The sequence below is a fragment of the Pituophis catenifer genome, unplaced genomic scaffold (assembly GCF_029215685.1).
Source record: "Pituophis catenifer annectens isolate HBS135680 unplaced genomic scaffold, rPitCat1.0.hap2 SCAF_15, whole genome shotgun sequence".
NCBI lineage: Eukaryota > Metazoa > Chordata > Lepidosauria > Squamata > Colubridae > Pituophis > Pituophis catenifer.
This window is the reverse complement of record NW_027256895.1, coordinates 6,771,552-6,783,589: the sequence shown is the minus strand read 5'-3', so window position 1 is coordinate 6,783,589 and position 12,038 is coordinate 6,771,552. Positions and strand designations below refer to the sequence as shown.

Sequence of the window (12,038 nt, the reverse complement as noted above, 5' to 3'; positions counted from 1 at the left end):
ATGTATGTATTTGTTTCTTTTTCAGTTTTATTTTGTTTTTATAATTCTGTCGTCTCAAAATGTATGTGGACATTTTTTTCCTGGTTTAACTTTAAAAAAAATAAATCATGTTTTGATGTTCTTGGGGAAAAAATAACTTAAGTTCCCATAAACCCAGCTTTCAGAGCTACGAGTAAATCATGATGGTAAGCTTGGTAACCTTTTAGGAAAGATAAAGAAACTTATAATTATTTCAATTTTTTAATCTTACCAACCTAAAAGCTTATGTATAAAAATAGAAAATAAAAATAAAAATTTAGAAAAAATAAAAAAAATAAAAATAAAAAGGTATTTAAACATGCCTTCTTATCAGTTGTTCCCTGTTGTTTAAATCAGGCCTCAAAACAATAATATAACACTTGGGGAAAAAGATGCAACCTAGGAGCCCAGCACTGGAGGATAAAATGGAGAAGATCTCCACAGCCACCATGGCTTTTCCCCTGGTGCTCAGGTACGTTGGGACAAAAGAGACCCACACACTGCAAAAGGCCAACATGCTGAAGGTGATGAACTTGGCTTCATTAAAGCTATCAGGCAGTTTACGAGCCTGGAAAGCCACAAAGAAGCTGGCAAATGAAAGGAAGGCCATATAGCTCAGGACACAATAAAACACAACAACTGACCCTTCATTGCATTGTAGAACCATTTCTTCAGGGACTGAATGCATGTCTAATTCTGGGAATGGGGGAGAGGTGGACAACCACACAGTACAAATGCTAGCTTGGACTAGAGAGCAGAGAAGGACAATAGAAACAGCCAGTCTTTTCCCCACCCATGTCCTCATCCGAGATCCTGGTTTGGTGGCCTTGAAGGCAAGAGAAACAAGGATGGTTTTGGCCAACACACAAGAGATGGACAATGAGAAGATGATGCCAAACGCAGGCTGTCTGAGGAGACAGGTGACTCTCCCAGGTTGTCCAAGAAAGAGGAAAGGGCAGAGGAAGCAGAACAGAAGGGAGATGAGGAGGGTGTAGGTGAGATCTCGATTATTGGCTTTGACAATGGGACTGTCTTTGTGCTTAATAAATGTTCCCAACACCCATGTCGTGGTAAGGAAGAAGAAAGTAGCAACAATGGCTAAACTGAGTCCTAAAACTTCTTTATAAAACAAGAAGTTAATTGTTTTCATGATACATCCATCTTTCTTATGGTTTACATATTGATCATCAGGACATTGAAAGCAAGCAGCAGTGTCTGAAAGAGAAAAAAAAAGATTCATAAGAATTATAATTGTGAATTTTCATTTTTATCCACACCCTGATATTTATATGTTTGGTACAAAATATACAACCCGCATTAGGAAAATATATTTAAACCTCTCCCTATGTATGGTTTGTGTGTTGTTGGAATTAAGTCAAGGATTCCTTTAAAAACGTACAAAAGTATAGCAAACCCCAGGAATATCTCCATCCATGTTTCTTTTAAAACTTCCTTTCTTGTGTTTACCCCATAAGGAGAATATGACTGGAAATAAAAAAGAATTGATTTTAAATAGGGAATAATTTATTTATATTCTTCCTAACATCTACAGCATAATATTTGCATTATTGCGACAATAAATGCTTCATTAGTTTGTCCTGTTTCCTCCGACAGAGGTGGTATTCAGCCGGTTCATCAGAACCGGTAGCGGAAATCGTCCACCCACCCCAGCTCTATGCCATCCTATTTAGGAATGTTTTTGAGGCTGGGCGCATATTGAGAAGGCGCACGCACCAGTAAACTGCATGTGCAGAAGGCCGGGCACATGCGTGGATGGGGTTAGGGTGCGCGCACACATTTGTGAACCTGTAGGGAAAGTAAGTGTATACTTACTTATAGTAAGTGTATACTTACTATACCACCCCTGGTCCCCAAAAAATAATTATTTACTTTTATAAATTTCATTTTGATATTTTGAGAGTGTTCTTATATAATTGGGCACATTGTATTGTATGTTTCTGTATTTCTCATCAATAAGAATAGTTTTCACTGAAAAAACAATTCTTCCTCCTTCCTCCTTCCTTCCTGCTTGCCTGCCAGCCATTTAAGTCAGGGGTGGGTTCTACTTACCTTTACTACCGGTTTGCAGTGGGGCCGCGCACGCGCACTTTGCTTGCCTGCACGTGTGCTCTTCTGCACATGCGCAGAAGCGTTTTGATGACATCGAGGTCGGTGGGCGGGGCCTCCTGCCAGTTTTACTACTGGTTCTATAGAACCGGTGCAAACCGGGGGCAACCCACCACTGATTTAAGTCCTTATAATAGCAATAGCACTTAGATGTATAAGTGTACATCTAAGATGTATATCACTTCCTAGTGCTTTACACAGAGGTGGGTTTCACATAATTTTACCACCAGTTTATTGCACACTGAAAATGTGAGCACTTTACTCACGCGCACGGCTTGCACACATGCACACAGCTTAGAAAACGTGGGTAAATAGGATGGCATAGTTCCAGGGTGGGTGGGCAGGCCCACTCACAGGTCACCACTATTGTGGCCCACCAAAGGCCAGTGGAGCTGGTGGCAGGTTCAGACAGTGAGGAGATTGGGGAGGAACATGGGCCAGTCCTGGAGTTGGGGGAAGGCTCTGATGAGTGCTCTGCGTTGGAGGCAGAGATGGGGCCAGGGCCGTCTGACAGTTGTCAGATGCCTTTGGAGTCGGACATCAGTGGGGCAGAAGAACAGCTGGAGCCTGTTCCCAATGTGTGCATGCACAGAGCTGCCAGGAGAAGGGAACAGCTAAGGAACAAGGGTCAACTCAGGAGTAAAGCTACAGGGGGATGGTGAATGCCACCCCCTCTCCCCCAAATAGGGAATAAAGAGGAGCAAAAGGGGAGTGGAGTTTGCAGGAGACAATTAGTTCGCTTAATTGGTTCGTGGCTCCTTGCCAAGTTTTGAAGATATTGGCCTGGCAGCTCTCCAAGCCAGATAAGGTCTGTGACTGTAAATTCTTTCTTGCTGGATGTGAATGAGAGGAATTCACAGTAACTTAATAAAAAGGGATTTTTGTCGGGACAAGGAGTCTGCTTCACGCTCTTGGGAAGCCTAGGTCAGAACAGCCGCTACCAGTTTACCAGAACTGGTTCAAACTGGCTGAATACCACCACCGGCTTTACAGCCCTCTCTAAGTGGTTTACAGAGTCGGCATATTGCCCTCAACAATCTGACTGCTCATTTTACTGATCTTGGAAGGATGGGTGACCGATATAACCTTGAGCGGGTTAGGCTCAAACCGTGGAAATGAGCAGAGTCCGCCTGCATTACTGCATTCTAAATATTGTGCCACCATCGCTACGTAATATACAGTATACAGATATTTTAATTTTCTAATCATTTTGTTTCTTATATTTTGTCTGTATTTGACAAAAAAAAAGTTCTGAAATGATCACATTTTTTGCTCCCCTTGTGCACTCTTCATGGTTATTATTTTTTCAAATCGCTATTAGGATGGTTGCTTGATTGTAAAAAGCCTAACCCATTCCTGGACATTTTATTTAATTAATTGAAATATTGTTGTAATTATTGTTATGTCATCATCATCATCATCATTGGCATCCTTCAGTCTCAAGAGACTATGGTATCGTGCTCTGGAAAGAGGTCCTAAAACAGCATCTAGTGTGACTAAAAAGGCCTATTCGAGAGTGGCAATCCCTTCCACACTGAGGGCAGATACATTCCATCCCCTGCCCAGCCCTCAGATTTCGCTGGTTCCGGGACGGCCTCTTTACCTCAGCCTGCCGAACAAGTGTCTCTTCGAATTGGAGAAGGCCATGCTGCATCTTTAGCCTCCAAGCTGAATGATCAGAGGTCAAGGTTTCCCAGTTGTTAATGTCCATTCCTAGGGCCTTTAAGTCCCTCTTACAGATATCCTTATATCGCAGGTGTGGTCATCATCATCACTTGAAAATTCCATGGTTAGAACCAGTGGTGAGTTCCTCCCGGTTCGGTCCAGTTCGGCCGAGCCAGTAGCGGTGACGATATGATGTCACTGAACCGGTTCTCCCCCCCTCTTCATTTCATTTCATTAACTGATTTAATCAGCACCACAAACCGTACAGCCACAAAATCAGAAGATTTTTTTTTTTAACTTACCCATTTCTTTGGAGATTTTCCCTTCTGGACATGGAACACAATCGTAACAGCAGAATTTTTTCCCTTCATTCTTCCTTTTTTGATAACCAGGGTGACAATAGTCATTGCACAGAGAAATGGGAAGCACCTAGTTTTCAATGTTAAAATGTTGGCAGAAGATTTATTGTTTTGAAGAAAAATAATTTTCTGTCTTCCATGCCTTCCCTGATCTTTGCAGTTTCTGCCCCCAGCATATCCTAGCTTTCTCTTCCATTCCTGCCACGGAGAGGCACCTGCGGAGGGTGGAACCTGCGGAGATTGGGGAAGGCCCTGCCCCCACGCATGCATGGCAGAGACCAGCTGCTGCACGCACACATGCAAGGTGGAGCTGGGCTGGGGCAACGGCTGGCATGTCCACAGAGAAGGCTCTGCATGCCACCTGTGGCATGCATGCCATAGGTTCACCATCATGGGTATATGGTCTCCTGCTAGAGCAGTGGGTTGGACTAGAAGACCTCCAAGGTCCCTTTCAACTCTATTATGTCATTTCTTAATCCTGTTAATCTTCACGAATTGCCGAGAAGGATAAAAGTAGATATGAACCCATCTGAGAAACGGTCATACAAACATTCCTTGAAACAATACCTGGTTAAATGATCTATGCCAGATTATCATGTCTTCGTTTATGTCTAATTCCTTTCCACTCAGAGCATCTGGATCCACTTTTCCAACCTTTCGTCTCTGGAAGGTGGAATTGGGAAAGGTGACTATGTTGATGATATCAAATAGCCCTTCCATCTTCTTTTGATCATAAAAAACCAAGGCCTCTCCAAGCGAATTATTGAACTTCATGTCTTTAAGAAATTGGTGGAGCTATATTATTAAAAAAAATATATATATAGAAAAATTAAGAATAGAAAGGTATGAGTCATTTAGTCTTGGTTGTAATATACCTTTCAGGGAGACATTCTGAAAACATGGAAAATCCACTTCTGTACCCGTTTGAGAACCTGTTTACAAGCCTCTGCATATGCAGGTAATAAGAAGGATCAAATAGCTTGAGCAATTGTCAAATGAGGAATAAAATGGATTCTATGCCAGCAATTTAACAACCGGTTCGCCCAAACCGGTGTTCTGTCCCCAACCACATGCACACACACCAACAGACATTCAAGAGTTAAAGACCAAACCAGCCGGCAAAATCCTTTTCCTTATGATAACGGAACTTGGCAACAACCTAGTGGCTGCCTGCCAAGAGTTTATTATTTATGAAGAAGAGAGATAACTTCTCCCCACTTCTGGTACATCAAAAGAAACAGCTCAATAATTACGGAGTCAATCAAGTCCAGAGATAATCCAGCAAAGTCTATAGCAAAAGTCCGGCAATGCAGAATGGCATGGAAGCTTTCAGCTTTGTTCGTCACAAGGTTTGACTGGCCACCATGCTCCCTTTTATATCCTGTGGGATGCGGTCCAGTGACTCAGCCTAATCTCGCCTCACCTTTTTTTCTGTTGTGCGCGCTTATCTCTGCGACGCTGGCGTGGATCCAGCCAAGACTTATTACCCTCATCTCTGTCCATCTGTGGCTGCGTGGACGTGCTTGGCCCCGGCCCTATCTCTTGCTCTTCGGCGGACACCGAAGGCATTGCCAGAGAGGAGGGTCCTGGAGAGGGAGGCCTTGCCAACTCCTCTTCTTCACTCTCAGAGTCCTCTCCTGCCGATGACACAGGCTCAGGTAACAGAGCCACAACAACCGGCCTGAACAGGCTAATCCCACCACTGGTGATATGTCTAAAATGCTACAGGGTTTGAAAACCAGGCCCTGGATCTTAATTCATTTAAGCCATCCTTGCATTCTGAAGATGTCCAGGGAACATAATAGAAGACATAGCAAAGTGAGGTAATAAAATTATACACCTAAATATACCCAAAGGACAGATGTCCATTTTAATAACTGCTTCTTCCTTGTTGGAATCACATCACCCTAATTTTGAACCAGTGGTGAAATCCAAATTTTTTTACTACTGGTTCTGTGGGTGTGGCTTGGTGGGTGTGGTAGGGAAAGGATACTGCAAAATCTCCATTCCCACCCCACTCTGGGGCCAGCCAGAGGTGGTATTTGCTGGTTCTCCAAACTACTCAAAATTTCCGCTACCGGTTCTCCGAACTGCTCAAAATTTCCGCTACTGGTTCTCCAGAACCTGTCAGAACCTGCTGTATTTCACCCCTGCTTTGAACTTTACCTTTATCTAGTATAAAGTAGTTGTAGCACACAATTCACCTGCCATGGTTGTGCGTCTTCATATCCCGATAATTGGTGCCTCACCAAATTCCTGGGGTTAGATCGAAGTAAGGAGAGAGCATGTAAAGCTTCAGCCAATACATAGACAGCATTATAAATACTATAGCTGTGCCCAGTCAATTGCACCTCGAAAAGTGCCCCAGGAACATTCTCCAGCCTCTCCTCTCCTGTACAAGTGTCATCATCCAGAAGAGTCATAGGAGGAGATGGCAATGAACAATCAAATACTTGTTCCCAGAAAAGTGGAAAAAACCCATCTTCTTGAATCCAAGGAGGCTTCATGACCTTCAGGAATTCCTTGAACCCTGGAATGTCTCTGGAGTGAATGGTTAAAAAAATGGCCCCATCAAAGAGCTGCCGATCCCATTTTCTTTGCATTCCTGTTAATATGTAATCCATCTGGGCAGTCATGATCCACACTTTCCCCAAAGAACTCTGCCCAAGTCCGGGATCGATCCAAAAAATGATACTCGTCACCCATATAACCGACAAAGATTCTCCGCAGATGATAAAGGTGTTGATCTGTTTGGTAGTGATTTGGTTGTAAATGTTTTTCCCTTTCTCCATCATCTCAAATAATTTATCCCAGTAAGTTAAGAAAGGAATTCTTTGTGTACAAGCAGAGCAGATTCCGTGCTGGGAAAAGAGGGACTCCATGGTCTGCAGAAAATAATCTCCGTGCCTATTATCAATAGCAAGGAGCCCAACCCATCTCCACCCAAAATGCTGAAGCAGTCGGATAATCCCAATATATTGGGTGGACTCATTTGGGACCATGGAGTAATAGAAGGGAATCTCAGCGCTATGAATATCCTGCGGGGTAAATGACCCATATGTAAGCTAAAAGAAAAGAAACACATATTATACTGTCAATACCAGCATCTATTTCTTACATATTTAGTTTTGCATGTACTGACAGCAGCAAGGATTGCATTTGCAAATATTGGAAAAATGAGAACACCCCGTCAGATGAGGATGCAATTCGGAAAATGTTAGATTGTGCTGAGATGGACAGACTGACTTTAAAACTAAAAGACAAAGAAGGCAGAATATTACTTGATACGGAATAGATTCTATGAATGGTTAGAGAGAAGAGGTAGAAATTAGATTATTGCTATGTATGAATTAAATATAAAGATGATTTATCATTTATAAATATGCCAATATAATTAACAAAATTATAAATAAGCCAATATAAAGAGAAATTTAGCCAAACTATTCTATTACGTTATCACTATTGCTACTAGTATATGTGTTAATATTTCTTTTTGTCTTTTCCTTGTTTTTTCTTTTGTAAATGATACACCCTGACGATACGCTGAATTCAAAATGTTTATGAATAAAATAAATTTAAAAAACCCATCTATTTCTCTTTTGCTATTTGTGAAACTAATACTGGTCAACATTGATCAGATTGTTGAGCTATGTGGACATCATTCAGAGACAATCAATTTTTAAAAAAAATATAAAAGTTATTATTTTTTTAAAAAAGATAAACATACAATTTTCCCTTAAACAGTGTGTCATCTGGATACGAATAGCTCTGTGGAATAACCATTAAAATTTACAACATCATTCATTACATTAATATTAATTCTCTAATCTTACATTTGTAGTCTATTGAACAATTGAACATAGTAACTTATTCATTTTTCCCTCTTAACGTATCTTCTAATAAGAATACAATAATAATATTGAGCATAATAATCCTAATAATAACAATTATAATGTTTACATCTCTATCTTGACATAGTTTCTACTCTTCTTTAATCTCTTTCTTTTATTTCCAACTTCCATTTTTATTCTCTAACAATTGAATAAAATAATCCCCATATCATATAATATTCAGTTTGTCCTTTCTCCTTAATTGCAAGCATTAATCTGTTCATTTCTGCACATTCTAATATTTTCCTAATCACATTCTCATCAGTCGGGACCTCTTCACTTTTCCAATTTCATGCAAATACTATTCCAGCTGCAGTTAATACATGAATAAATATATGTTCTCTTTACTATAAGTTTCAGGTAAAACCCCCAACAAAAATATTTCTGATTTTAAATCAATGTGCTGTTTTATCATCTTTTCCACCATGTATTTTTGTCCAGTATTTTTTTGCTTCTACACATGTCCACCACATATGATAATAAGACCTAGGTAACAGGTGGTATATAGGGACGCGGTGGCTCAGTGGCTAAGATGCTGAGCTTGTCAATCGAAAAGTCGGCAGTTCAGTGGTTCAAATCCCTAGTGCCGCATAACAGGGTGAGCTCCCGTTACTTGTCCCAGCTTCTGCCAACCTAGCGGTTCAAAAGCATGTAAAAAATGCAAGTAGAAAAATAGGGACCACCTTTGGTGGGAAGGTAACAGTGTTTTGTGCGCATTGAGACATCTTCGGACAGCACTGGCTCTTCAACTTTGAAATGGAGATGAGCACTGCTCCCTAGAGTTGGGAATGACTAGCACATATGTGTGAGGGGAACCTTTATCTTTACCTTTACCTATCTGGTGGCACTTCCAACATTTGGCTGACTTATCTGTAAACATCTTTGCCAACCTCGCTGGTGCAAAGTGCCATCTATAAAACATTTTATATAGATTTTCTTTATATGCAGTTGACATCGTTAATTTGTAATTCCTGTCCCACAGTTTCTGCCTTTTATCTAATTCTATTGTATGACCAAAACTGTTTTCCTGTGCAATCATTGAAAGACAATCAATTGTTGATAAACTTGCTTGAGAAAAAGAAAGGAGGAGGGGATTTTTATGCCTCCGTTCTCAAAGATCCTACCTGTGGAATCTTGTAAAACTGTAAAAGGTTAGCGATATAGGAGGAAGTTTCAAAGCTGAGTCCCCCAATGATGGAAATGAGATTCTTCCTGGTGTCACACTTATAGTTGGGGACAAATTTCTGTGACCTGAAGAGGAGGTCTATAGTAGTTCGATAGGTCATCATAGCATTGTAGTAGCTGTCATGGATATGGAAGCCAAGAGTGATGTTGGACAAGATTTCTGGATTCTCATTGATCTCCTTCACAGCAAAGACCAAGGAAAGGACATGCTGGTAGAATTTTGTCAGCGCTCTGAAAATAGGATAATTTATAGGTACCATTAACTACCTATAGATTATTGTCGCAAGTGCTTCACTCCGTATGCATGTGTATATGAAATGGCGGATCCATTTCTATTGCTTAGTCTATGACAACTAACTAGAGGTTCTTGTCTAAAGTTTCACATAGTTCCTGACTGACAAAAATGTTCTTTGGTTTTGAAGAAGTAAAATTGTTCTGTTGTTGTCACGCTATAAACTAGTTTACAGGAAGCTCTATTTACAAGGTAGAAACTTCCACATTTCTTGTAGCTGTATATAATAATAATAGTAATAGCAATAGTAATAGTAATAATATAATTTCTAACAGTTAATAAAGTTCTAACAGCAAATGGGGAGAACATTGGTGAAGTCAACATCAGACGAGGAATCTTCCAGGGAGACTCACTTTCACCACTACCATTCAACATGACAATTCCATTGACAATAATCCTATGAAACACAAAACTGGGATACCAAATCTCATGCCAATATGGCAAGATAAACCATTTACTATACATGGACGACTTAAAAATGTATGCGAAAAGCCCCACTGAACTTAAATCAATATTCAACATAGTTCAACTGTTCAGCAGCTACATCAAAATGAACTTTGGACTTGAAAAATGTGCTATATTATCCATGCAGCAAGGAAAAATGGAAAAAATAGAAAGAATAGAACTGGGAAATGGAAACATAGTAAAAGCATTAGCAAAGGATGATGGTTACAAATACCTATGCATATTGGAAGCAGATATCGTCTTGAATGGGAACGTCAAAGAGTCAACGCAAAAGGAATACATCAGGAGGGTCCACAAAATATTAAAATCAAAGCTGAATGCTGGAAACATAATTAAAGCCATTAATACATGGGTAGTTCCAGTGATACGCTACTCAGCTGAAATCATCAACTGGACTGTGGCTGAACTGGAAAACTTGTACCAGAAAACGCACAAACTTTTGAATATGTACCACGCTTTACATCCACGAAGTGACATCGACAGTTTGTACCTGCCAAGAAAAATAGGGGGCAGAGGACTATTGCAAATCCATCAAACTGTAGAAGAAGAAAAACGAAGTTTGAATGATTATGTGAACCAAAGTACAGAAAAATTGCTGCAGGCTGTGAAGACAGAGAACATTATAAAAACAACAGAAACAAAGGCAGAATATAAGGAAAAACAGCTGGATTACAGATTAAATAGATGGAAAACCAAAGCTTTGGATGGACAGCACTTGAAAAACATTGAAGGAAAATGTGATGACAACTTTACATGGGCATGGCTTAAGATGGGAACCATCAAGAAAGAAACAGAAGGTTCAATACTAGCTGCTCAAGAACAAGCACTACAAACTAATGCCATGAAAGCAAAGATACAAAAATCCACCGACAATCCAAACTGCCAACTTTGCAACAACAAAGTCAAAACTGTTTCACATTTAATATGTGAATGCAGCAAAATCTCGCAAACTGGTTATAAAGATAGACACGACCGAGTTGCTAAATTAATCCACTGGTCATTATGTAAAAAATACAATTTAGCTGTATCCAAAAAGTCATGGGAACATAAAGTGGAAAAAGTTATAGAAAATGAGAAGATGAAGATCTTGTGGGACTTTCGAATACAGACAGATCATCACTTGGAACACAACACGCCAGATATCACAGTTGTTTAAAACTGAAATGTACAATTTAGTGACATTGCAGTACCAGGAGATGCCAGAGTCAAAGAAAAAGAACTGGAAAAAATCATGAAATATTGCAACCTGGCCATCGAAACTCCACGGCTATGGATGAAACATGTAACAGTGATACCCATTGTCATCGGGGCACTTGGTACCATGTCCAAGAATTTTATAAGATACATCAACAAATTGCAGCTTCCTGCAATAACACCAGCAGAACTGCAAAAAACTGTGCTACTTGGAATATCGTACATCTTAAGAAGGGACTTGGTTGATACCTAGGATGCTGGCAGCAACCTGTATCAAGCATTAGCACCAGTCAGTGGTATTTGTGATGCATTTTTGAATGTTCAGTTTCATGTTTGAAACTGAACATTCAATTTAAACATGAAACTCATGACTCATAAATTTAAACTCATAAACGCATAAATTTAAACATGAAGCTCATGATTGAGTTTCATGTTTAATGAATAAAGTATATAATAATAATAATAATAATAATAATAATAATAATAATAATAATAATAATAATAATACATTGCAATACCTGGTGATGCACAAATTGAAGATAAGCAGCAAGAAAAAAATCACAAAGTACCGGGACTTACAAATTGAAGTTGAGCGACTGTGGAAAAAGAAATTGTGTGTTGTCCCGATTGTAATTGGAGCCCTTGAAGCAATACCCAAAGGGCTACCCCGCTATTTAGAAATTCTAAATTTGCCGGACTTGAACATTTTGACTCTACAAAAAACCACCTTACTCAGAACAGCTTACATCCTCTGACGATACCTTAACAGTTCCTAGGTCCTTGGTTAGGACTCGAGCTGCTGAGCTATTAACCAGCCTCAAAGGCTGTGAATCTCACTAAAGA

At 39.9% G+C, this 12,038-nt stretch overlaps 1 protein-coding gene across 1 annotated transcript; it reads right to left on the bottom strand.

Annotated features, from left to right (window-relative positions):
* Window positions 1–331: 331 nt before the first annotated feature.
* Window positions 332–9,471, bottom strand: LOC139324827 (vomeronasal type-2 receptor 26-like). Its single transcript, XM_070954579.1, has 5 exons — window positions 9,184–9,471; window positions 6,374–7,234; window positions 4,737–4,964; window positions 4,113–4,239; window positions 332–1,233 (listed from the first exon to the last, which is right to left on the bottom strand). The coding sequence occupies exons 1-5, from the start codon at window positions 9,346–9,348 to the stop codon at window positions 332–334; spliced, it is 2,283 nt and encodes a 760-aa protein (XP_070810680.1). The 5' UTR covers window positions 9,349–9,471.
* Window positions 9,472–12,038: the final 2,567 nt, after the last annotated feature.

Bases quoted from the DNA above. Each gene is read 5' to 3' on its own strand.
- LOC139324827 (XM_070954579.1), bottom strand. From the start codon at position 9,348: ATGATGACCTATCGAACTACTATAGACCTCCTCTTCAGGTCACAGAAA. The intron at 4,965-6,373 runs GTGAATTGTGTG...TTAATAATATAG, and splicing joins AAGACGCACAACCATGGCAG to CTCCACCAATTTCTTAAAGA. The intron at 1,234-4,112 runs GTAAGTTAAAAA...TTTCTCTTTCAG, and splicing joins GAAAATCTCCAAAGAAATGG to ACACTGCTGCTTGCTTTCAA.